The sequence below is a fragment of the Ahaetulla prasina genome, chromosome 2 (assembly GCF_028640845.1).
Source record: "Ahaetulla prasina isolate Xishuangbanna chromosome 2, ASM2864084v1, whole genome shotgun sequence".
Classification (NCBI taxonomy): Eukaryota; Metazoa; Chordata; class Lepidosauria; order Squamata; family Colubridae; genus Ahaetulla; species Ahaetulla prasina.
Window position 1 is genome coordinate 13,141,703 of NC_080540.1, and position 27,307 is coordinate 13,169,009.

General features: G+C 43.3%; 1 protein-coding gene across 2 annotated transcripts; it reads right to left on the reverse strand.

The window, feature by feature from the left end:
- Positions 1-4: 4 nt before the first annotated feature.
- Positions 5-27,130, reverse strand: LOC131192501 (E3 ubiquitin-protein ligase TRIM41-like). 2 transcript variants are annotated; one of them, XM_058171696.1, is made up of 6 exons: positions 26,667-27,130; positions 17,664-17,759; positions 5,228-5,250; positions 4,679-4,797; positions 3,309-3,341; positions 5-1,825 (listed from the first exon to the last, which is right to left on the reverse strand). In XM_058171696.1, exons 1-6 carry the CDS (start codon positions 27,078-27,080, stop codon positions 1,311-1,313), a joined length of 1,200 nt encoding a protein of 399 aa, XP_058027679.1. In that variant the 5' UTR covers positions 27,081-27,130; the 3' UTR covers positions 5-1,310. The 2 variants fall into 2 exon arrangements, with proteins under 2 accessions (XP_058027679.1, XP_058027678.1); XM_058171695.1 differs by lacking the exon at positions 17,664-17,759.
- Positions 27,131-27,307: the final 177 nt, after the last annotated feature.

Genomic DNA, 27,307 nt, shown 5'->3' on the forward strand with positions numbered 1-27,307 from the left:
AGAATTGAATTGAATTGAATTTTATTGGCCAAGTGTGATTGGACACACAAGGAATTTGTCTTGGTGCATATGCTCTCAGTGTACATAAAAGAAAAGATACGTTCATCAAGGTACAACATTTACAACACAATTGATGGTCAATATATCAATATAAATCATAAGGATTGCCAGCAACAAGTTATAGTCATACAGTCATAAGTGGAAAGAGATCGGTGATGGGAACTATGAAACGATTAATAGTAGTGTAGATTCAGTAAATAGTCTGACAGTGTTGATGGAATTATTTGTTTAGCAGAGTGATGGCCTTCGGGGAAAAACTGTTCTTGTGTCTAGTTGTTCTGGTGTGCAGTGCTCTATAGCGTCGTTTTGAGGGTAGGAGTTGAGACAGTTTATGTCCAGGATGCGAGTGATCTGCAAATATTTTCATGGCCCTCTTCTTGATTCGTGCAGTATACAGGTCCTCAATGGAAGGCAGGTTGATAGCAATTATTTTTTCTGCAGTTCTAATTATCCTCTGAAGTCAGTGTTTTTCTTGTTGGATTGCAGAACCGAACCAGACAGTTATAGAGGTGCAAAAAAATAAATCTGTTGACATGAAATTGCAAAGGAAGGAACTACAATCCATGAGACCCCTTACAAAATTACACGTCTGCATTCCAGAAAAACCCCTCACCAAGTAAAAACTCTGAAGCATGCATCTTTCAAAGTTCTTTTACTAGGATAGGTAAACTGGCACATCTGGGAAAATCCGAAAGTGAGAGATCCGGGTTTTCCCGTCAGTAAATAAAAAACCCCAAAACCACCCCGACTCCTCTGCTGATCACATGCTCCAATCGCCAGCTGCCCCATCTCAAGATATCACTCTGACCACTCCTTCTCAAGATGCAGGATCGGCCTGACCTTGACTGGCAGGAAGAATGCTATTATGTCTAATGGCCCCTTCTACGAAATCCCCCCCTCCTACTTTCCCACACATGGGAAAGTGGCAGCACAGAAGCTTCCGGCCTAGTATAGCTTCCAAAGCTGACATTATAATCACTCTTAAAATCAGTAATCTGAATGTTGTAGATAACGGAAATATTTAAGTACAAAAAGGCATAAGCTGTAGCAGAATTTGTAAAACAAAAAAAATCTATGCGGATGTAAAGCTTATATTGAGTCTACTACTTGCTGAAGCCCTAAAATGGTTTGTGGGGATGATGACAATTATGGTATTTAAAAGGAAACAGACAAAAAGGGGGAAGGAAAGGAAAAAAAACAAAGAAAGATTACAAAATAAAATAAAGTTTTGTCTATGGATGTCCCCTCTGTTAGAGTAGTATCAGCCAGGTGCCATCACACAAATAGAAACAGGGCAGAAGAGTCTCTCCAACCAAGGAAGCGTCTGAGAATGTATGGAGCAGAGCTGCGGTGCTGGCATCAAAAAAGCTCACTTGTCCCCCTTCGCAGTTGACAGAGATGCGGATCCTTGTGGGCTCCTCAGTCAGGACCAGTTCAGAGCATGTTGATGGAGAGATGGCTGTGTATTTTTCTCCCCATTTCCCAATCTGCCAGTGCCTGGTCTGCTCATCAATATTAGTTATGTTCACTGGCTTGCTGGCAACCCCTACACCCCATCCTGCTGTATCTCCTACCATAACTTCCCAGAAATGTCTCCCTGTTGAGAACTTCTGACAGCCGAGGACATAAGGATTATATTCAAATCTCTTGCGGTTTGGGACAGGATATATTGCTTTAACTGGTTTAAGTCCATCGGCACGTTTTCGATGTCTGGAGATGTCAAGACGGCCAGGATGGGCTGTTTCTGGATCCAGAATTACATTCACTGTAAGGGGGAAGACAAGGGAAGGGAAGGGAAGGGAAGGGAAGGCGGGAAGGAAGGAAGGAAGGAAGGGAGGGAGGAAGGGAGAAAAAGAGGTTCAGCTGCAGGCCTGGTTTTTGTCTTCACCCCAAGAGTTTAACCCTCTTGTGTGAATGGAGTTCAGTTTCCAAACACCCCCTCCAGGACTGGAAGACTCATTGTTTTTTTAAACAGCACCTAAGCCGTTGTCTGGTCAAGAGTCCTCCAACTTTGGCCAATGTAAGACTTGTGGACTTCAGTTTCCAAGACTTATGTCCAAGACTTGTGGACTTGTGGACTTCAATTTCCAGAATTCCCCTGATGGGGCTGCTAGTGTCCAGGTCCCCTCTGCTCCCTTTTCGTCAAGCAAGAGGGCTCTCCCACTGTCTTACTCCCATCCTCTGTTCACTGCCAGCCTGTTCAGCGCTCCTCTGACCTCTCGCCTTCTTGTTGCATTCATTCAGATTGCCTTCCCCATCTGCCAGTCCATCTGCCTCCCCTCCAGCTGCCATTCAGCTGCACGACCTCATGATCCACGGTTTAGCTGTCCTGCGCTTGGCTCTGCCACTCAGCTGTTCTTTGCTTGGCTCCAGTGGCTAATTCCCCTGACTCGCCCACGTGGCCGCCATTCAGCTGATCGTTCTCCAGCTCTACCATGCTGGCTCCTGAATTCTGTGGTACAGCCACCATGTTTGGAAACCCCTAGTCTACACCATTTCCAACCCTTCATACTGCTTCACCTCTTCCAGCAACTCTGCACATCACTCTCTTTAGCTTCCACCTTGCAGGTGAGATTAATGGGGCTGGGAGTGAAGAGTGGTTGGCTTTGCCTTCAGTGAGTTGCTGGGAGGGCCAAGGTTGAACAGGGACTCTACCTGGAGCATTAATCCAGAAGATCAGGCAGAGAAAGAGGCTGCCATGTTTCAATTCTGAACTGGCAGAGTCAGAAGGATCCCCCAGAGGTAACTTGGGACACACAATGGGATGTGAGGAAGATCCGCCCTTTTCTCTGTGAACATCAGGGTATCACAGGCATGTACAAAAAGGGGAGGATCTTGCACAGGAAACCTCTGCTTTTATCAGTCTGATGGCCCACATGGTGGAGGCAACCCTGATGCTCCAACGTTGCTATGGGCTTTGACCCAAAGGATCCTAATTTCTCTGATCCCAAAGACCTGGTCTCTCACCAATTTATAGTCAGGCAGTGAAATCAACAGGATGTTATTAGCTTGGTAGGAATTCAATATTCCTTTCAGTCCCAGACCATATTTTCCCATTTGTCCAGATACTTCATTCTACACCAAGGCTGACTTCAATTATCTAGATTATGTTTACTGGATCTTCATAATCTTTAAGGTATCTAATCTTAATATTTTTTTTCTTTGTCACTTCATTATGTTTCTCTTAAAGTTACTGGCATCAGAGCTCAAACTAGCAAGCAACTGCAATTCTTACAACTCATATTTACCTTTCTTTAGTTTAAGTCCAGTTTTCAGAGTATCTGGGGAAGAAAAAAGAGGAATTCAGCATCTCATCACTGGAACTGGAGCAACAGAAGGGCCTCCCTCAGATACCCTGGTTTGCTTTCCTTGGACTCAGATCAGGAAATAAGGAATAGGGAAAGCTACTAGCCAGAATATCGTTGGTGTTTACATTCATACACAGGTAATCCTCGACTTAGAACCATTTGTTTAATGACAGTTCAAAGTTATAGTGGCACTGAAAAAAGTGACTTATTCTCACACTTACAATCTAGGCAGCATCCCCAGTCATGTGATCAAAATTCAGGCACTTGGCAATCAGCATGTATTTATGATGATTGCAGCATCCCAGGGTCCTGAGATTGTCTTCTGCAACCTTCCTAGGAAGTATCTAACAACCAAAGTCAATGGGGGTAGATTCCAGATTTGCTCAACAACCATAGGATTCACTTAACTGCAGTGATTTTTTTCAACAACCATGGCAAAAGAAAAGATGTCAGGTCTGCCATCTTCAGCATGGTGCCTCGTTGGCATCCTGCCATCAAAGGTTAGGGGGGATTGGGCACGGGAAAAACAAATGGGCAATAAATATGTATGCGGGTGTGATGGGAAATAGAAAGGGGGGTGGACAGCTTGAAGAAGACAGGGAAATTCAGAACCAGTTTGTGCCAGCTGTCAAGACCACGTACCCTGACTTTGGAATGTGGGCTATCTCAAACATCTCAGTGTTTCTCAAACCACCTATGCAGCTCTTCATTGACTGAAGACGAACTGGTCGGGGGGGGGGGAGGGGGTTGGATGAGGAGATAACTTTGTCACTTTGGGAAATTCAGTTCTAGCCTGACTTTATTGCAGCCAGCAGCCTTTAGTAAAAGAACCTATCAGGTCACCCAAATTGAGTCAAAGGTCTTTCTTTCCTAAAGGGATCAGACTGGGGCACATCTGAGAAAAGGTCATTAAATGGGGCATGACTCACTAAACAACTGCCTTCTTAGCAACAGAAATTTTGGGCTCAACTGCAATCATAAGTCAAGGACTATCTGTATATGTTCCACTCTATTCAGTGGAAGTCTATTCTGCTTCCTGGATTCCGGAAACAAAGAATAAATGGTCAGCTATGACTAATTAGTGGTTCCATTTTTAGGTAACACACATCTTTAATGGGAGAAACCAGAAAGCTCCTCCTCCCCTCCTGGTGCCAAGACACAAGGCCTTTCCACAGAGAAATAAAAGTGTTTCTTCTGCTGATCCTGAAATCGATCCCTCTTTGATCCATGTGACACCCAGAATCTTTCTTGGATACTCTGGGATCAAAATGTCGCCCAGCGTAAAACCCCAGCAGCTGATTTTTTTTTACCTCTCAATTTTTTTATGGCACTTTTCAGAAGCACAGTCATATCACTGTGATCCCAGATTGTCTTCTTTGGGTCTAGAAACAAATTCACTGGATTCTCAAATGTTTTCTTTGCCTGGTACCTGGCAAGAGCAAAAGAACATTGACTAGAAAATGGGTATAACATTCAAACTGATCTTGATGGATTAAAAGTAATGCCATGGAATTTAATAGAGATGAATGCAGTTACAGCTTACAATCTACAATGATACCTTTAATACCATCAAACATCTTTCTGTCCTTGGGAAGGACTCAATAGGTGGATAAAACGGCCAAATTCAGTCTAAACATCTGGCTGAGTGCGCAACCAACCACAATAATTCACCATTATCAAATATTGCTAATTATACTGTGTTGAGGTTGTCTGAGGAAATAATTACAAGGCCTTGAAATACAATACATTATCTTTAAATTAAATTACTGCTAAATACAAACAGAATTTTTCAAAATAGGAAAACTGCTGGAGAAGTTGCTGATCTCTGAGGCTGTAAAGAAAAAGTTGGATTTACTTACTTCTTCAAGTTGCTTCCAATGTCCTAAAAAAAAGAGAAAAAGCACTGAAAAGAGCCATTTTCTATGCAGAAAATAAAATTCATATAGTCGTAAAATAAATGAGTGAAACTTCTAGACAGCTAGACACTAACGAAGATATACCAAATAAATAAATATGATCTTTTCCCCCCAGCTGTTCACTTCTTTTAGAGAGGTATTGTTTTTTTAAAATTTTCTTGTCTTAGAAAAAATATACCCTCATTGAATCAAACAGAATTATAAAGATTATAGTATATATAAATAAATAATAAGGAGACTTCCGTGGTGATGTCACAGTGTTGTGATCCAAGAAATGGAGCTCCGTCTTCTCAGATCGAATTTTTGCGTTTGGAAGCTGGTAACGGCGAGAGCTGACCCTGGAGAGGTCAGTTCTGTAGAGGGGAAATTCTTGGGGTAATGAGGAGGTGCACGATCCCCTATTACGGAAGGAAGAACCCCTTAAATTTCAGCGTGGAAGAGACCAGCTGTAATGGTCAGATCTGGAGGCATGACGGCCCATCTCAATGGTGAAGGAAGCAAAAAGTGGAAAAACAGCAAGAAACATTGGTGAATAGAGACGGGACGGAGTGAGCTACTGGGCTACTTCCAGGGGTGAAATGCTCCTGGTTTGGACTGGCTTGCCTGATCCGGTAGCGATGGTGGCTGGTGGTTCGGAGAACCGGTGGCAAAAATCCCTGGCCCCGCCCCCTGCCTCTGCTGAGTCGCACCATCAGCAGAGGTTTTTTTTTTTACTTTTAAAAGCAGTTTTTCTTCAGCCAAAAACATGCCTTTAAAAGTAAAAAAAAGCCTTTCAGGATCCCGCGGCTCAGCTGAGATCGTCAGAGCCTTTAAACTCTTTTTTTAAACAACCTCTTCAGCCGAAGAGGTTGTTAAAAAAGAGTTTAAAGGCTCTTTTTAAAAAAGTTTTAAAAGGCTCCTCTGGCGATTGCAGCTGAGTTCCTCATCAGCAGAACCTTAAAAAAACATGTTTTCTACAAGCTCTTCAGCGGAAGAGCTTGTAGAAAACCTCCTTTTAAGAGATTCTAAGGCACTTACCTAATTACTGATCTAACACATGGCTTTCCCAGCCCGAAAGGAGCAGTTTCAGTACGCAGACAGAATCAGTTGCTAGCTAATCTATTTCCTCAGTGAGCAACTAATCTGCCTGGCTGAGGAACTCTGGGAATTGAAGTCCACAAACCTTAAAGTTACTACTACTACCGTTCTGTGGGTGTGGCTTAATTGGTGGGCATGGCTTGGTGATCAGATGACTGGATGGGCATGGCCAATAACAATAAATGATAAAAATAATAAACAAAGTATACAAAACTATAAGAGGTACCAAAAACCAACTTTCACACTTTACACACACACACAACACAACACAACACAACTGACACACACACAATGTAAAAGCAGCTGCACTTCACCCAGAATGGCCCCTGCAACAAGCAGGAACCTCACACTTTCACACTTTACACACACACAACACAACTGACTCACACACATACAAAATGCCACATACAGCTTTGTGAGATTTTGTGTGTTTGTATAGATAGAGTGAAACACTACAGAAACACACCAAATTTCAGAAAGCTGCACAAATATTTTATTTTATTATTTTTATTTATTTTTTTTAGATCAGGGGGTCTCCAACTTTAGTAGCTTTAGGTTTATGGACTTCAAATCCCAGAGTGCCTCATTCAGCAAAGCAGGAAGTCAAAGCAGGCTGTAATCAGTAGCTGAAGTAAGCATTGCGTTGCCAGCCCGAAAGGAGCAGTATGCAGTAATTATAGGTAAGTGAGGAGGGGGCATTGGGTGGGCATGGATGGGGGCTCTTGTAAGTAGGGGCTGTTAAAAAGTTATTTTAAAAGGCTGCTAGGATCAGGAAACTCCTCTGAGATCACCAAAGGAAAAAAAGTTTTAAAGTCAGCTCCTCTGACGATCTCAGCTGAAGTTCCCTCATAGCAGCCCAGAACCTCTTAATATAATTGTTTTAACATGTAGAAAACATGTTTTTTAAGGTTCTGATGATGAGGAACTCAGCTGGGATGGCCAGAGGAGCCTTTTAAAGCCCCCCCCTTTTCCTTTTCCCCCCTTCGGCTGAATAGGATTTTTTTTAAAAAAAAACTTTTAAAGTGTTCTGATGATCTCTGCTCAGCCCCGTGATCATCAGAGGTGTTTTGTTTTTTTTACTTTTAAAGGCATGTTTCGGCTGAAGAAAAACTTTTAAAAGTAAAAAAAAAAACCTCTGCTGATGGTGCAGCTCAGCAGAGGCAGGGGGGGCGGGGCCAGGGATTTTTGCTACCGGTCCTCCGAACCAGCAGCTGCCATCGCTACCTAATCGGGAGAGCCGGTGCGAACCGGGAGCATTTCAACCCTGATAATTATGATAAATTAATACAACAAATACAAAACGATTTAGACATCTGGGCCAAATTACAGTTAACTTTAATAGGTAGAATAGCTGCAATAAAGATGAATGTATTATCTAAATTGTTATATTTGTTTCAATCAATACCAATTACTACAGAAACCGTTTTTTGAACATTTAGATAGAATGATAGGTAAATTTATTTGGCTGGGGAAAAAAGCCCGAATAAAAAGTAAACTTCTGCAAGACTCCAGAACCAAAGGAGGCTTCGGCCTACCCATTTGGGAACTATATTATCAGGCGGCAGCAATAACTTGGTTAAAAGATTGGGTTCAATTAAGAAACAAGAGAATATTAATATTGGAAGGCCATGACCTCCAATTGGGATGGCATGCAGTCCTTTGGGAAGGAAAAATTAAGACGCATAAATACTTCCAGAGACATCTAGTGTGAAATGCTTTGATCAATATTTGGGATATTGTAAGAATAAAACACTTTATGAAAGTTCCAGTTTGGATATAATAATAATAACAACAACAACAACAACAGAGTTGGAAGGGACCTTGGAGGCCTTCTAGTCCAACCCCCTGCCCAGGCAGGAAACCCTACACCATCTCAGACAGATGGTTATCCAACATTTTCTTAAAAATTTCCAGTGTTGGAGCATTCACAACTTCTGCAGGCAAGTCGTTCCACTTATTAATTGTTCTAACTGTCAGGAAAGTTCTCCTTAGTTCTAAGTTGCATCTCTCCTTGATTAGTTTCCACCCATTGCTTCTTGTTCTACCCTCAGGTGCTTTGGAGAATAGTTTGACTCCCTCTTCTTTGTAGCAACCCCTGAGATATTGGAACACTGCTATCATGTCTCCCTTAGTCCTTCTTTTCATTAAACTAGACATACCCATGTTTTGCCTTGCTCGCCCCCCCTCTCCACAGCCGGGCCCCTCTCATCTCCTGTTATCTCAGCCAGAGACGGATAATGAAGACGAACGGCCTGGCATGCCTCCAGCCCCCAGTCCTGGCACCATGCCCGGACAGACCGAGCAAGACGAATGGCCTGGCATGCCTTCAGCCCCCAGTCCTGGCACCATGCCCGGACAAACTGAGCAAATAAACCCCTCCCCCACAGCATGTGAACATGAGGAATATGAAGCCAGTCACGAGCTGGAATTGCCGGCAGCTGGAGGGTGGAGGGATCTACGCTTCCGGAGAATGGAGAGGCAATGTCAGCAAAAGGGAGGGGCAGGCCTGGATAAGTGCTGAGTCATGGAGCCACACCCCATGGCCTATATAAAGGATCTGCTTTCTGGCATTCTTTGAGTCAGGCAAAGTCTAATTTGGATTGCTGAAGTCACATCTTGGACTCCTGCCTGCCCTGAGAACTCTGACAGAACTTTGGCCAAGCTGCAGAGGCTTTGTGGCCACGCTTGATACAGACTTCCCCGACCCGGCCGTCAGAGGAGGAGTGGGACACGACAACCCAGTTCCTGCAACCGTTCTATCATATCAATGATGGAGGCCATAATCTATCCCAACGTGCTGGACTTAAATAAAATAGTAAGATATTCGGATCTATTAGATGAACTTGGAAATCAGAACAGGACCTAAAAAATCAGGGAATAAAAATTGACTGATGGCCATATTTGCAGATCAGAACAAAATATAAAAAAGACAAGGAACAATTTGGCATATACAGAGAACAATTGGAACTTGATATTACTAGGATCCGGGGGGGAAATGATTACAAAAATATATAATTTTCTGTTAAAATTTAAAATGGAAGAAGAAACCGTGAAAGAAACAATGATTAGCTGGGCAAGAAATCTTGGATATAGCATTCATTTGGATCAATGGGATAGATTATCCCTCATTCTCAAAATCATTCTCAAAATCCCAAAATCTTTAACCAAAAATTATCTACTATTGACCTTACCTCATTCCTAAGAGGACTGTAAGGGGCGTGCATAAGAGCATAAAAGTGCCTACCGTTCCTGTCCTAATGTTTCTTTTCATTATATCCAATTAATATAGTTAGTACATACTTATGCTCATATATATGCTTATATATTGTATAGCTATTTCATTTCATGTTAATGCCTATATATACTATGACAAAAAAAAAATTATGGGAGAGAAACTACAAACTAATCATGTCAGCTGCTTATAAGGAGTACCTGTACAAAATGTTTTACCGATGGCATCCGCCACCAGCGAGATTGGCCAGGATGTTCTTGAACAGGTCCCCAGATTGTGGCGGTGTGGTCACAAACAAGGGATGTTCTACCACATGTGGTGGACCTGCCCTAAGATTAGGAAATTTTGGGGTAAGATAAAAAAATGGCTGGAAGAAATAACAGGGCAGAAGATAGAAAGGAAACCGGAACTATTTCTCTTGGGTATTCTGGAAGGAAAAATGGAAAAAAATATACAATATATCATACTATACATACTAACAGCGAGTAGAAATGTGATAGCACAAAATTGGAGCCGACTAGATATCCCTCCAGACCAAATTATAATTAAAAATATATATGAATGTGCAGAAATGGACAGATTATCTATGGAAATGAAGGAGAGGGAAGATACCGAGTACTATTTAATTTGGAACCGATGGTATTCCTGGCCTGAGAGTAAGTTTAAAACTTAAGGGATATTTTTGTTGTGAGACTGAATTGTGAATAGAAGTTAATATAATTTAAATAAGGATGTAAGTTAAAATAAGAGATATTTAGAAGTAGAATTTGTGTAAGGAGGTTAATTAGGATAGAGATACCGATGTAGAAAAGCTGTTACTAGTATTGAAATTTTGATGTGTTTGCCTTTGTTTGTTCGTTTGTTTTTGTGTGTGTGTCATGGTTTTTTTTATACTGTGTATTTTAATGTTTGGAAATTTAATAAATATTATTTAAATAAATAAGTAAATAATAAAACAATAGCAAAAAGAAAATAATATTTGAAAAAGAAAACAATGCATCAATAGAATACAACAATGCCCCTCATTAATGCTACGAGAATCAAGGCACTTTGAATCAAGGGGTTATAACTTTGTAGAAGGCCATCAGTTTGGAGTTCTCCTTGCCATGGAAATTAAGGGGAAGGGGAGACCCTAAAAGAACATCCACCACCAAATTCCTTCATAGGTAATAGGTCCCCTCAGCAGGTGTTCTTAAAATCATTAAGGGCGCTGACCAGCACTTTCAATTCTTCCTTTTCACATGACCTGATTTTTCTGAATTAAATATTAGACATTGCAGGTGATTCTCAACTTTCAACAGTTCATTTAGTGACCGTTCAAAGTTACGGTGGCACTGAAAAAAAACTGCCTCACCACCTTTTTTCACACTTACAACTGTTGCAGCATCCCAATGGTCACAAAATCAAAATTCAGCCACTTAGCAACTGACTCGTATTTTTGATGGTTGGGGCTGTCTGTCCCCAGACCACTTCCAGCCCTAGGATTCTATGGTTTCAACTTCCATCCTGACCTGTAAGAGTTTGCTGGCTGGCTGCTGATACTTCTCCTCTATTTCCTGGATGAGATGGTCAAGAGAGCAGAGTTCGGCCAAACTGTTTTCCCTTCTTGCCATAATGTCCTTCTCCGTCTCTTCCATTCTAGCCAGCAGAAGCTTCTCTTGTCCTTTTAACCAGAGTTGTAGCTCTCTGAATTCACCCACTACATTTATTTTCTCTTTTTCGATGAGGTCCTAGTACAAGAAAGAGAAAAAGCAAAAGGTATATTTTTATTTTACTTTAATTATTTTAATAATAATTAAACAGATTCCCTGAAGAATCCAGAAATGAGAGGGGAGAATTTCCTAGGGAGAAAAAAAAAAACCCTTTTTGACATCAACAAGTGCACAGGGAAAGGTTTGTAAAAAACAAAACAAAAAAGTCTCCATTTAAATTTCCTTTGGGAGATCAGGGATTCTAAATAAGTAGACAGAAAAAATGTTTGAGTTCACAATTTTTACAATGAGATGAAATAAGGTTTGCATTAATTTATTAAGCAAGCCAAACCCATTGCATAAAACACGGCTCATGGGATAGGTGCACTTAACACAACTGAGACTCATTCAGCCAATGGTGACATCTCAGTCCCCAGGTTAAGAACAAGTTCTGTGCCCTAACACTGTCTTTCACTTTGAATTTCATTTGAGTCAAAACTTACACTTACAAACGGGCTGCCTATTATTAAAGATGGCGGATGGGATTCTCCTTCCTATTAGCTCAGAAGCTCCTCACCATTGAGTCAATACTTACAAGCATCTCCTGCACTCTTTGCTCTGTGTCGCTTTTGTATGTAGCTATTTTTTCTTTCTGCTCCTTATGAGCCTTCAGGCAATCCCCAACCTTGATCTGAAGAGAAAATACAAGTTTTGAGTTTCTTTTCCATAAAGGAGGGAAGACCCAGTTAGAAGGTATCGTCATAAATACATGGCAGTTGGCAAGCATCCGAATTTTGATCATGTGATGACAAGAATGCTGCAATGATCATAAGTGTGAAAAAAATGATTGTAAGTTACTTTTTCCATTGCCGTTGTAACTTCAAACAGTCACTAAATGAAAGGTTCTATGTCAAGGAATACTTGTAATGGCAACTTTGGTGAAAAGATGGCCAACTGACAACACGCCCGGGGAAGGATCCCTGAAGAGTTTTTGCCTGGACTGTAGTTTTTTTCAAATGCCAATAGAAGGAACCGGCATTCCTTTACTTTATATGACTCCCCTAGGTTACAGGTAGTCCTGGAATTATCCCACAAGATCCTCCGATACAGCAAAGGGGTGCAGGTAGCTTCAGGAGCTGTGCTTCAAAGCATCCTCTGTGCTGAGAGATGGGGCTGCCATCAGTTCATTGTTGAAGGAGCAGCCATTTTGGAATTTATTTTTCAAAGGGACAGTGTTGTGCTTTTCATTTCTTAATCATTTGTAAGGACTTTACTAAGCTAAAAGAGGCTCTTTTAGCCACAGACTTTTATTCCTTTTTGAAGATCTGCGCTATTTGTTTGGTTCTGTAACCCAACAAGACAGACACAGATTTCAGAGGATAATTAGAAATTATCCAACCTGCCTTCCATTGAGGACCTGTATACTGCACGAGTCAAAAAGAGGGCTGTGAAAATATTTGCAGACCCCTCACATCCTGGACATAAACTGTTTCAACTCCTACCCTCAAAACAACGCTATAGAACACTGCACACCAGAACAACTAGACACAAAAGCAGTTTTTCCCCGAACGCCATCACTCTGCTAAACAAAAAATTCCCTCAACACTGTCAAACTATTCACTAAGTCTGCACTACTATTAATTTTCTCATCGTTCCCATCACCAATCTCTTTCCACTTGTGACTGTATGACTGTAGCTTTGTTGCTTGTATCTTTACAATTTATACTATTTTTATTTTTTCTCTATACGCATGTCCAAGATGGCGCCGCGCCGCTGAACGGGAGATGCGGCGACGGGCCTTCTCCGGACCTGACCGGGTTTGGGGGGGTCGTTTTAGGAACTTGGACCCCCTACCGGTAGAGGGCGCCGTCAGGAAGGGGTAGAGGGGCTGGGCGTCTGGCTGCTTCAGGAGGAGCCCGGGCGCTCTCCCCAGCGGCGATGGCCCGGCGTTCTCCAGCGCCGGCTGCCGGCGGGATTCTTTGGATTCGCCGGCGGTGGCGGCAGCCGGGCGTCGCATGGCCTCGGGAAAGCCCCAGCGGCGATGGCCCGCCTTCTCCAGCGGCGGCTGCCGGCCGGGCTCTTCGGGATTCCGGATTTTTCGGGCGGTGGCGGCGACCGGGCTCGCATGGCCTTGGGAGGGCCCCGAGCTCTCCCACCAGCGATAGACCATCGCCGGGATGGCGGCTTGGCCTGGTTCTCCCCGCCAGTGGTGGCGACGGCGGTGGCGGCCGGCTCGGTGATCCCTTGGGTGGGGCCTGGAGCTCTCTTCCTCCCAGCGGTATGATCTTCAGTGGCGGCAATGGCGGTAGCGGCGGCCTGGCCTGGCCTGGCCTGACCGGTCTGGAGATGGCCTGGCCCGACGGTGGACCGCTGGGCCCGGCGAACTGGCCTGGGGGTCAGAGCCGGTGGTGTGGCCCAGCGGGCCCAGCGGACGAGTGGCCTATTCCAGCGGCCTATTCCAGCGGCCAGGCCGGCTGGGCGGCCTATTTGGAGAGTGCAGGTGGGCCCGATGGACGCCTTGCTGGTACCATCTGGAGGATGTCCTCGGGCCTAGTGGTCGTCCTCTCTATTATTTTTACCACCTAAAGGACGTCTATGGACCGCCTGCTGGGGGGGGGACCTTTTTAAGACCCTGCTCCCCCCCCCTCGGATTTTGGGAGAGACATGGCTTAGCGGCTGAGCGGCCTTGCCTGGTGGATGTCCCTGGCCTAACAGTGTAACAGCTTCCCCCTTCCTTCCTTAACCACCCTCGACTGTAGAATGAGGGGTTGGTGAAAACGACTGAATTATGGCGGTGTTATTCATCTACCGCCCAAGAACTATTCCTCAACTGTGCCTACCCGAATTGCCGGAATTATCAATTATCATCTTGACTGGTCCAGGATGGGCTTGTTTGCCGGACTCTTAGTATGCGGACTTTACAGCGGCCGACCTTCTTGCCCTCGTAGATTCCCTCTCTCATGGGTTTGGCCCCCTACACTATCGAGGGCCCATCTTGAGGACGGGTTTTGGAACCCCGAGAGGTGGCATGCCAAAAATAGGAGACTTAGGGGATTTTTAATTAATTGTTTTAATCGTTTTTTTAAGGGGAGTTTTAATGGGAATTTTAATGGGAATTTTAATGCGGGGGGGTGGATGGGTGGGGGGGAAAACCCGTCAGGGAGGGGGCTAGGTCCACCATGTGTTCGCGGCGGTAACTTAATAGGTCCTGGGGTTATGGCGAGGGGTGTCGTTCCAGTTTGTCAGGGTCGAGTTATTACTACGGTAAGTGGGAGAGGCAGATATGACGGAAGGGGGGGGCCACATCAGGTCTCGGGGGCTCGCCCTCGCTGTTTACGAGCGATTGCGTGCCCCGGCCCCCCAGAAATTTCCCGTGACCCGAGTGGCCAGAGTAATCGGGACCTGGGCCTCCGGCTGATGTTATGTAATGCCAGGTCCGCGGTTAATAAAGCCCCCCTGATTGCAGATCTTATTCAGGAAGGGACCGCGGACGTTATGGGCATTACGGAGACCTGGTTGGGCACCGAGGGGGGGGTCCCCCTAGTGGAGATGTGCCCACCAGGCTTCCGAGCATTCCATCAGCCGAGGGCCCAGGGTAGGGGTGGAGGGGTGGCGGTTATTATTAAGGAGAGTCTCGAGCCGAGGGAAACCACTGTGCCTCAGATAGCTGGGTGTGAATCCTCTTCGTGAAGTGGGGTCGAGAACTCAGGTGGGCTTGTTGATCACGCACCTGGCTCCTTGCTGCGTGACTACAGCCCTGCCTGAGCTGTTGGAGTTGCTGGCCGGGTTGGCAGTTGAAACCCCAGACTGTTGGTCATGGGGCATTTCAATTTGCCATCAGCCGGCGTAGCATCTTCGGCAGCTCAGGAGTTCATGGCTTCCATGACGGCCATGGACCTGATTCAGTTAATTGACGGCCCTACCCACGTCGGGGGAGGTACCCTAGATCTGATTTTTATCTCTGGCCAGTGGTCTAATGATCTGGTTTTAAATGATTTAGTTGTTGGACCTTTGTCATGGTCAGATCATTTTCTCCTTCGCTAGACTTTCGGCCCGCTCCCCACCCCGGCAGGGAGACGGACCCAATGCGCTGGTCCCGCCCCAGGCGCCTGATGGACCCGGAGAGGTTCCTGACGGAGCTTGGGCCGTTCCCCGAGCACCTGGCCCACGACTCGACTGAAGAGCTAGTTGCGGCCTGGGAACGGGCCGCGGCTGGAGCTTTGGACCGTGTCGTGCCTTTGCGGCCTCTGACCCGGCGCCGGTCTCAACCAGCTCCTTGGTTCTCCGAGGAGCTGAGGGAGATGAAGCGCCGGAGAAGACGCCTAGAGAGTGCCTGGAGATCCAGCCGCTCTGAGGCTGACCGGACACTAGTTAGGTCCTATAGTAGGACCTACCTAGTGGCAATGAGGGCTGCGGTTGCCTACGCTTCCTCCTCATTGCGCCGGCAGATAACCGCCCCAGCTGCCCTGTTGGTGACCCGCCTCCTTCAACAGGAGGGGCGGAGGACCCCTACAAGGGCGTGCCGAGGAGTTTAACGGTTATCTATACGATAAAATCGCTCAGCTTCGGGACGGATTGGATCAAAATTGGGTAGATCCAGGCGAGGGTTCTGAGGCCCGCCTTGTTGAGGTGGTTTGGGATGACTTTGATCCTGTGACTCCGAGGACATGGACAGGTTGCTGGGTAGGCTGAACGCCACCACATGTTTACTGGATCCGTGTCCCTCCTGGTTAGTACTGGCTACTCAGGAGGTGACGAGGCTGGCTCCAGGATTACAAATGCTTCTGCGGGAGGGGTCTTTCCGCTGCCTTGAAAGAGGCAGTGGTGAGACCCTCCTCAAGAAGCCTTCCTGGACCCAGCTGTTTTAGGAATTATCGCCAGTCTCCAATCTTCGCCACGGCGAAGGTTGTTGAGAGTGTGGTGGCATGTCAGCTACCCCAGTACCTGGATGAAGCTGTCTATCTAGACCTGCTCCAGTCCGGCTTCCGCCCGGATACAGTACGGAGACAGCTTTGGTCGCACTGGTGGATGATCTCTGGAGGGCCAGGGATAGGGGTTATTCCTCTGCCCTGGTCCTATTAGATCTCTCAGCGGCTTTTGATACCATCGTCCATGGTATCCTGCTGCGCCGTTTGGAGGGGGTGGGAGTGGAGGCACCGCTTATCGGTGGTTCTCCTCCTACCTCTCTGATCGGACGCAGACGGTGTTGACAGGGGGCAGAGATCGACCCAAGGTGCCTCATGTGGGGTGCCGCAGGGGTCGATTCTCTCACCCCTCCTGTTCAACATCTATATGAAGCCGCTGGGTGAGATCATCAGTGGCTTTGGGGTGAGATATCAACTGTACGCTGATGATACCCAGCTGTACTTTTCCACCCCGGGCCACCCCAGTGAAGCTGTCAAGTGCTGTCCCGGTGTCTGGAGGCCGACGGGTCTGGATGGGGAGGAACAGGCTCAAACTTAATCCTCCAAGACGGAGTGGCTGTGGATGCCGGCACCTCGGTACAGTCAGCTGCAGATGCGGCTGTCTGTCGGGGTGAATCATTGGCCCCGATGGAGAAGGTACGCAACTTGGGCGTGCTCCCGGAGGGGGGATCTACTGGGGATGTCATAGCTTTAGAAGAATATTACCCATCTTAAAAAATAAAAACAGAGGACATATGGATATATCATTTACCCATCTTAAAAAATAAAAACAGAGGACATATGGATATATCATTGGTTCAGGTTTTCTTAGGCCTCACAGCCGGGAGAACTTGACTTGACTTTTTTCAGTGCTACATGACAGACATGATTTATAGTACCCATAGTTTTGATTTCCCTGAGTTAGGTTTCTATTCCGCTGAACTTTCCCTGCTTTCCCTGAGTTAGGTTTCTATTCAGGTAAAATGTATGATTTCCTGAAAACCACGTGGTATTTTGCTAATACGTATACTCTAAACGCTCGCTGATTGGTAGTATTAACTTTCTATATGCTAATTCCCTCCTTGCTGTAGTTACCCCTCCCTGCTAAAACTGCATAATAAAAGAGACTGTTGCGATCTAAAGGGGACCCATCTTTTTACAACCCCTTTTCTTCGTGCTCTCTCATCTTGAAAAACTCCTGGTGTGGTGTCTTTTATTTGGCTTCTTTCGTCCTTGCGAGGACCCACTAAATTGTCTCAGCGAGGGCTGAGACCCGTTCCTGCGGGAACCCAGGACAACATCAACAGGGAACCTTGGACAACAAATAAGTGTTGCAGACCAACAGCAACATTCACTTTGAATTTCATTTGAGTCAAAACTTACACTTACAAACAGGCTGCCTATTATTAAAGGTGGCGGATGGGATTCTCCTTCCTATTAGCTCAGAAGCTCCTCACCATTGAGTCAATACTTACAAGCATCTCCTGCACTCTTTGCTCTGTGTCGCTTTTGTATGTAGCTATTTTTTCTTTCTGCTCCTTATGAGCCTTCAGGCAATCCCCAACCTTGATCTGAAGAGAAAATACAAGTTTTGAGTTTCTTTTCCATAAAGGAGGGAAGACCCAGTTAGAAGGTATCGTCATAAATACATGGCAGTTGGCAAGCATCCGAATTTTGATCATGTGATGACAAGAATGCTGCAATGATCATAAGTGTGAAAAAAATGATTGTAAGTTACTTTTTCCATTGCCGTTGTAACTTCAAACAGTCACTAAATGAAAGGTTCTATGTCAAGGAATACTTGTAATGGCAACTTTGGTGAAAAGATGGCCAACTGACAACACGCCCGGGGAAGGATCCCTGAAGAGTTTTTCCCTGGACTGTAGTTTTTTTCAAATGCCAATAGAAGGAACCGGCATTCCTTTACTTTATATGACTCCCCTAGGTTACAGGAAGTCCTGGAATTATCCCACAAGATCCTCCGATACAGCAAAGGGGTGCAGGTAGCTTCAGGAGCTGTGCTTCAAAGCATCCTCTGTGCTGAGAGATGGGGCTGCCATCAGTTCATTGTTGAAGGAGCAGCCATTTTGGAATTTATTTTTCAAAGGGACAGTGTTGTGCTTTTCATTTCTTAATCATTTGTAAGGACTTTACTAAGCTAAAAGAGGCTCTTTTAGCCACAGACTTTTATTCCTTTTTGAAGATCTGCGCTATTTGTTTGGTTCTGCAACCCAACAAGACAGACACAGATTTCAGAGGATAATTAGAAATTAACCAACCTGCCTTCCATTGAGGACCTGTATACTGCACGAGTCAAAAAGAGGGCTGTGAAAATATTTGCAGACCCCTCACATCCTGGACATAAACTGTTTCAACTCCTACCCTCAAAACAACACTATAGAACACTGCACACCAGAACAACTAGACACAAAAGCAGTTTTTCCCCAAACGCCATCACTCTGCTAAACAAAAAATTCCCTCAACACTGTCAAACTATTCACTAAGTCTGCACTACTATTAATTTTCTCATCGTTCCCATCACCAATCTCTTTCCACTTGTGACTGTATGACTGTAGCTTTGTTGCTTGTATCTTTACAATTTATACTATAATTGTTATAGTATAAATTATATACTATTGTAATTGTTTCCTGATTGCTTAATTGTAGTCTGACTACCATTAAGTGTTGTATCATTAAGTGTTAAATTTGTACCCTATGACTATCATTAAGTGTTGTAAGTGTTGTACCTTGATGAAGGTATCTTTTCTTTTATGTACACTGAGAGCATATGCACCAAGACAAATTCCTTGTGTGTCCAATCACACTTTGCCAATAAAAAAAATTCTGTTCTATTCTATTCTATTCTATTCTATTCTATTCTATTCTATTCTATTCTATTCTATTCTATTCTATTCCTATCATTAAGTGTTGTACCTTATGATTCTTATTTATTTATTTATTTATTTATTTATTAAATTTCTAGACCGCCCTTCTCCCGAAGGACTCAGGGCGGTGTACAGCCTTATTAAAATACATAGATAGACAATAAATTTAAAATAATTTTAAAATGAAATATTTAACCGGCCAATTTAACTAAAAATAGCAAAACCAATTAAAATCAGTACAAAATTTAAAATTTAAAATTTAAAAAACTAAAAAATCTAATCCAGTCCTGCGCACCTGAATAGGTGTGTTTTAAGTTCACGACGGAAGGTTCTAAGGTCCGAGAGTTGGCGAAGTCCTGGGGGGAGCTCGTTCCAGAGGGCGGGAGCCCCCGCAGAGAAGGCCCTTCCCCTGGGTGTTGCCAGACGACACTGCCTAGCTGATGGCACCCTGAGGAGTCCCTCTCTGTGAGAGCGCACGGGTCGGTGAGAGGTATTCGGTAGCAGAAGGCGGTCCCGTAAATAGCCCGGCCCTATGCCATGGAGCGCTTTAAAGGTGATCACCAACACCTTGAAGCGCACCCGGAAGGCCACAGGTAGCCAGTGCAATCTGCACAGGATAGGTGTCACCCGGGAGCCACGAGGGGCTCCTTCTATCACCCGCGCAGCCGCATTCTGGACTAACTGCAGTCTCCGGATGCCCTTCAAGGGGAGCCCCATGTAGAGAGCATTGCAGTAGTCTAGGCGAGACGTCACGAGGGCGTGAGTGACCGTGCATAGGGCATCCCGGTCTAGAAAGGGGCGCAACTGGTGCACCAGGCGAACCTGGTAAAAAGCTCTCCTGGAGACGGCCGCCAAATGATCTTCAAAGGACAGCCGTTCATCCAGGAGGATGCCCAAGTTGCGCACCCTCTCCATCGGGGCCAATGACTCGCCCCCAACAGTCAGCCGCGGCTGCAGCTGACTGTACCGGGATGCCGGCATCCAGAGCCACTCTGTCTTGGAGGGATTGAGCTTGAGCCTGTTTCTCCCCATCCAGACCCGTACGGCTTCCAGACACCGGGACAGCACTTCGATAGCTTCATTGGGGTGGCCCGGTGTGGAAAAGTACAGCTGGGTGTCATCAGCGTACAGCTGGTACCTCACACCGAAGCCACTGATGATCTCACCCAGCGGCTTCATATAGATGTTGAACAAGAGGGGCGAGAGAATCGACCCCTGCGGCACCCCACAAGTGAGGCGCCTCGGAGCCGACCTCTGCCCCCCCGTCAACACCGTCTGCGACCGATCGGAGAGATAGGAGGAGAACCACCGATAAACGGTGCCTCCCACTCCCAATCCCTCCAACCGGCGCAGCAGGATACCATGGTCGATGGTATCAAAAGCCGCTGAGAGGTCTAATAGGACCAGGGCAGAGGAACAACCCCTATCCCTGGCCCTCCAGAGATCATCCACCAACACGACCAAAGCCGTCTCAGTGCTGTAACCGGGCCGGAAACCGGACTGGAACGGGTCTAGATAGACAGTTTCATCCAGGTGTAAGGGAAACTGATATGCCACCATACTCTCTACAACCTTCACCGTAAAGCGAAGGTTGGAGACCGGACGATAATTGCCTAAAACAGCCGGGTCCAAGGCAGGCTTCTTGAGGAGGGGTCTCACCACCGCCTCTTTCAAGGCGGCCGGGAAGACTCCCTCCACCAAGGAAGCACTCGTAATTGCCTGGAGCCAGCCTCGTGTCACCTCCTGGGTGGCCAGCACCAACCAGGAGGGGCACGGGTCCAGTAAACATATGGTGGCATTCAACCTACCCAACAACCTGTCCATGTCCTCGGGAGCCACAGGGTCAAACTCATCCCATAAAATATCACCAAGACCACCCTCGGACGCCTCCCCTGAGTCACTGCAATTTTGGTCCAGACCGTCCCGAAGCTGAACGATTTTATCGTATAGATAACCGTTAAACTCCTCAGCACGTCCCTGCAACGGGTCATCCCGCTCCCAAACAAATGTATCTTGTCCTTTTATGTAACACTGAGAGCGTATGCACCAAGACAAATTCCTTGTATGTCCAATCACATTTGGCCAATAAAGAATTCTATTCTATTCTATTCTATTCTATTCTATTCTATTCTATTCTATTCTATTCTATTCTATTCTATTCTATTCTATTCTATCTTGTACTGTACTGTGCTAAAAAGAGTCAGAATCAATGCTTTTTTCTTTCTTTCCTTGTACCTCATATTTTCTTCCACCCCCCTCTTTTTCTTCTCTTAATTTCCTATTTTTATTTTTCTTTGTATTTTATATATTGATAAAACAATAAAAGTCATGAGGTAAAGGAATACTTGTAACGGCAGGAAAGTGAGCTGCCTGAGTTTCCTGGTTGCAGTCATCTAAGAAGCATCCGGTTAGCCACTGAGAAACAAAAGTTCAGGCTGAGATGGCTTTGGCCTGATCCAGCAGGAGTATTTTGGGGGATCTGCACTCAAGACTTTGGAGGAGTCTATGATGATCCTCCCCTACAGCAAATGTAGAAAAGTGCCATTGGAAAGAAAACCCAGTAGTGCTTCCTTCTCCATCTGATCTCCAAACCATTTCTAAATCTCTTGCTGAGATTTAGATTAGATCTTCCTTATCTTTCCTTAGAAAAAGGGAGCTGACAAAGGGAGCCTAGTTCTCCCTACAGGCAATTTCCGTTGCTAAACAAGGCAGCTAAGTGTCCCATTTTACAACTTTTCTTATTTATTTATTTATTTTATTTATTTAATCGCATTTTAAATGCGATTAAAACGAAGATATTTCCGAGGTGTTTAACTGACCATAGCCCAGTATGGATGGAATTATTACAAGGGAAAAAAGGTGGTAGAACATGGAGGTTGAATGAAAATCTGTTTAGATATGAGGATAATGTAACTTATTGTAAGAAACAGTTAAAAGAATTTTTTGATTTTAATATGTACAAAGGGACACCTATAGGAACTGTGTGGGAAGCGAGCAAAGCGTTTATTAGAGGGATATTGATTTACTTGGACAACAGGCAAAGGAATAATAAACAAAGGCAGCGTAGATATTTGGAAGAAGAAATTCAAAGGAAGCAACAGTTATTAATTCAAAACCCACAAGATCATAAACTTAAGGAGGCTATAAAAATATTACAGAGTCAATTTAATATGTTAATGGCAGACCAGGTGGCAACGAATATACAATATGCTAAACATAATACCTTTTGTAATGCAAATAAACCTGGGAGATGGTTGGCATATAATTTAAGGAAGAAACAGAAAGCACGTGTCATACAAAAAATAGAATATAAAGGTAAAGAGATATACCAACAGGATAAAATTAAAAAGGCATTCTCAGAATTTTATACTGCACTATATGCAAAAGACAAAATATTGATAGGGACATTTATGATTATTTGAAAGATTATAAGGTGAATATTCTAACATTAGAACAGAGGAGGAGCTGAACCGGCCGATAGCTACTGGAGAAATAGTGGAGGCAATTAAACAATTACAAATGGGGAAAACCCCTGGTACAGATGGTCTTACAGCAACTTATTATAAAAAAACACAGGATGAAATATTAGGCCCACTTAAAGAATTATTTAATCAGATACAATTAGGAGTGGAATACCCCGTCATGGAAAACATCTTTTATTTCACTGATACGAAAGAGGAGCAAGACTGCTCTAAACCTGGTAACTATAGGCCGATTTCACATTTAAATAATGATTATAAGATTTTTGTAAAAATAATAGCAAATAGATTAATGTTAGTTTTACAACAAAGAATTCATACTGATCAATCTGGTTCTATAAAAGGGAGGCAGATGAGGAATAATGTTAGACAGATTATTAATATATTGGAATATTTGGAAAAGAAGAATACTTCAGCGGCACTTATTTTTTGGATGCAGAGAAAGCCTTTGATCGATTGCATTGGGATTTTTTATTTAAATTAATAGAGAAAATGCAATTTGGAGACTGTTTTATTAGAATAATTAAAGCGATTTATGGAGAGCAAACAGCACAGATTATAGTAAATGGTAGTTTGACAGAAGTTATTAAGATTGCGAAGGAACAAGACAGGGATGTCCCTTATCACCATTATTGTTTGTTTTGACTCTGGAACCATTATTAGATAAAATACGAGAATTAATGAAAATAGAGGAATTAAGAATATACAATATGCTAAACATAATACCTTTTGTAATGCAAATAAACCTGGGAGATGGTTGGCATATAATTTAAGGAAGAAACAGAAAGCACGTGTCATACAAAAAATAGAATATAAAGGTAAAGAGATATACCAACAGGATAAAATTAAAAAGGCATTCTCAGAATTTTATACTGCACTATATGCAAAAGACAAAATATTGGATAGGGACATTTATGATTATTTGAAAGATTATAAGGTGAATATTCTAACATTAGAACAGAGGGAGGAGCTGAACCGGCCGATAGCTACTGGAGAAATAGTGGAGGCAATTAAACAATTAAAAATGGGGAAAACCCCTGGTACAGATGGTCTTACAGCAACTTATTATAAAAAAACACAGGATGAAATATTAGGCCCACTTAAAGAATTATTTAATCAGATACAATTAGGAGTGGAATACCCCGTCATGGAAAACATCTTTTATTTCACTGATACGAAAGAGGAGCAAGACTGCTCTAAACCTGGTAACTATAGGCCGATTTCACTTTTAAATAATGATTATAAGATTTTTGTAAAAATAATAGCAAATAGATTAATGTTAGTTTTACAACAAAGAATTCATACTGATCAATCTGGTTTTATAAAAGGGAGGCAGATGAGGAATAATGTTAGACAGATTATTAATATATTGGAATATTTGGAAAAGAAGAATACTTCAGCGGCACTTATTTTTTTGGATGCAGAGAAAGCCTTTGATCGATTGCATTGGGATTTTTTATTTAAATTAATAGAGAAAATGCAATTTGGAGACTGTTTTATTAGAATAATTAAAGCGATTTATGGAGAGCAAACAGCACAGATTATAGTAAATGGTAGTTTGACAGAAGTTATTAAGATTGCGAAAGGAACAAGACAGGGATGTCCCTTATCACCATTATTGTTTGTTTTGACTCTGGAACCATTATTAGATAAAATACGAGAATTAATGAAAATAGAGGGAATTAAGATTAGACAATATGAGTACAAAGTTAGAGCTTTTGCAGATGATGGTTACGTTAACGAATCCTATAAATTCAAGTAGATTTTTGTTGGAAGTAATTGATAAATATGGAAAGGTATCAGGATTTAAAATAAATCAGAATAAAACAAAAGTGATAATTAAAAATATGTCTATACAACAGAAACAAAAACTAGAGGAAATGACAGGATTTGAGGTAGTAAAAAAGGTTAAATATTTAGGGGTCTATATTAGCTCATCGAACAAGAAACTTTATAAGAATAATTATGACTTGCTATGGCAAAAAGTTCAGAATGATATGAGTGGCTGGAAGAAATTGCAGTTATCCCTATTGGGAAGGATTGCGGCTATTAAAATGAATGTGTTACCTAGATTTTTGTTTCTGTTCCAGATGATACCTATAATTAAAAAGGATAAAAATTTGGAAGATTGGCAGAGTGGGATTAATAAATTTATATGGCAGGGTAAAAGGCGAGGTTAAAATGAAAATAATACAGGATTCACGGGAAAGAGGTGGTTTAAGAATGCCTAACTTTAAACTATATTATGAAGCAGTAACCCTTTCAGTAATAAGTGACTGGTTTAACTTAACAGAGGAAAGAATTTTGAATATAGAAGGTTATGACTTGTTATATGGATGGCATGCGTACTTATTTTATGGAAAAAGTGGATAGGGCTTTTAAGAATCATGTGTTGAGAAGTGCTCTTTATGGTCTGGAATAAATATTCCTATAAATTAGATTACAAGATTCCTATATGGGCGAGCCCTAGACATGCAATAGAGAATATAAATATAGAACAGAAACAGGAAATGATTACATATAAAGAACTTTTGTATGCTGAAGGAGGTAGATTGCAATTAAAATCATTACAGGTATTAAATGAAGAAGGGAGGAATTATACTTGGTTTCAATATGGGCAAATAAGTGCTAGATGGAAAGAAGATCAAAAATTGGTATAATGCAAAGGGAGGAAAATTTAATAAAGCAAATTAGAAATCAGACCCAGGAGCATATAAAGAGATTGTATAATGTGTTGCTTGAAATAGATTCGGAAAAGGATTTGGTAAAGGATTGTATGATAAAATGGGCACAGAATATTCAGGAACCAATAATGTTGGAAACATGGGAGAAAATTTGGGTTAGAAATGTTAAGTTTACACAAGCACAGAATTTAAGGAAAATTTTTATAAGATGTTTTATAGATGGCACTTAGATCCCAAAAAATTATCATGTATGTATCCTAATATCCAAGCGAAATGTTGGAGGTGTGATTGTGATGATGCTACATATTTTCATATTTGGTGGACTTGCAAGAAAATTAAGGTCTTTTGGATAAGAATTTGGTGGATTATTCAAAATGTACTGAAGAAGAAGATAAAGTTCCTGCCACAATTTTTCCTTTTGGGAATTATAACGGATTGTACAGGGATTGAGACTAAATTGATTTTGAACTTAATAACAGCAGCAAGACTGTTGATTGGACAATACTGGAAGAAAGAAGAGATACCTACAATAGAAGAATGGATATTGAAAGTTATTAATTTGGCTGAGATGGCTAAAATCTCAGCGTTTTAAAAGACAATACGCAGGAAAGATATTTAATTGAATGGAAAAATGGATTGATTATCTACAAAACAGATATCAGATTAAGAAATATCAGATTGCCTTTGAATAATTAGAAAGTTATTTTATGTAATGGGAGGGTTGGGAGACGAAAAGCTTTGGATGTGGTTATTTGGATTGGAAGGGAAAATTTTATTCTATGTTTGGTTTATGTATAACTTTACCTTGTGATTGACCCGGGAAGCCGGGGGGTGGGGGAGGGAGGGGGGTGTTTTTTTGTTTTTTTTTGGGAGGGAGGGGGAAAAAAGGGGGAAAAATGTTTTTGTTTTTTTAAAACTCTTTCAATAAAAAAAAACAAAAAACACATACATATAAATACAAAATAAAACACCAATTAAAAAACTTATTAAATAAGGCCGAATATTAAAAATTACAATAAGATAATAAAACCCGTTAAAACCAAATTTAAAATTTAAAATTCTAGTCCAGTCCTGCGCAAATAAATAGATGTGTCTTAAGCTCGCGGCGAAAGGTTCGAAGGTCAGGAATTTGGCGAATTCTTGCCACAGTTATTAAGTGAACCACTGAAGTTGTTATATTAGTCACACAGAGTTTCCCCATTGACTTTGCTTATCAGAAGGTGGCAAAGGGTGATCACAAGAGCCCAGGACACAGCAATGTGATAGTTGACAAGCACCTGAATTTTGATCAGTGACAATAGGGATGTCGACCTGTTTTTAAACAATTGCAGGCAGGGAGACATAAGGTGGGATAAAGCAGGAGGAACCAAGTAAAGGGTAAAAAGACTGTGGATGCCCCTCCCAAGCGATTCCTCCTGGCTGACTCCTACCTGGTACTCCAGGAAAGCCTCCTCCGCAGGGATCACTGAGTGGCCCTTGTGCTCTTTGGATCGGTCGCAGACCACGCAGATGAGGGTCCCGTGGTCCTTACAGAAGAGCTTCAGGGGCTCCCGGTGCTTCGGGCAGAAGCTCCCTCCTTCCTCGCCCCAAAGACCTCCGCATCGCCTGGCCACTTCCACCATCCGCGCCAGCTGCCTGTTGGGGAGGAGGCTACGGGGCGCGAAGGTCCGTCTGCACTGGGGGCAGGAAGCCTCCGATTCCGACGTCCCCCAACTGCGGGTCAGGCAGCCCCGGCAGTAGTTGTGGCTGCACTCCGGGATGAGCACGGGGTCCTGGAAATAGTCCAGGCAAATGGAGCAGGTGGCTTCTTCCACCAAATCCTGCAAGGGCGCTTCGGCCGCCATCGCCGCTTCCAGAAGGAAAGAGAAAGTTAAGTTTCGCTTCCTCTCCTCCAAATCAGCTGACCGCCTTTGGGCTCTGCCCAGACGGGAAATCCAAAGGAACTATTGTTGCTCTTTCGGTCAGCTTCGCCGGCTTCTTAAAGGGAAAAAAAACGATTTGGAAAAGAACAAATTGGAGAAAAGCAAACATTCACGGGACGGAACCCCGATCAATTCTTATTGGCCCTATC

What these genes read in the sequence shown, in the direction of transcription:
- LOC131192501 (XM_058171696.1), bottom strand. Translation starts at nt 27,080, where the DNA reads ATGGCGGCCGAAGCGCCCTTGCAGGATTTGGTGGAAGAAGCCACCTGC. An exon ending in AGGCTTTCCTGGAGTACCAG is followed by an intron (nt 17,760 to 26,666) that starts GTAGGAGTCAGC and finishes TTTTCTCTTCAG; the next exon opens with ATCAAGGTTGGGGATTGCCT. An exon ending in ATTGGAAGCAACTTGAAGAA is followed by an intron (nt 4,798 to 5,227) that starts GTAAGTAAATCC and finishes TGCTCTTGCCAG; the next exon opens with GTACCAGGCAAAGAAAACAT.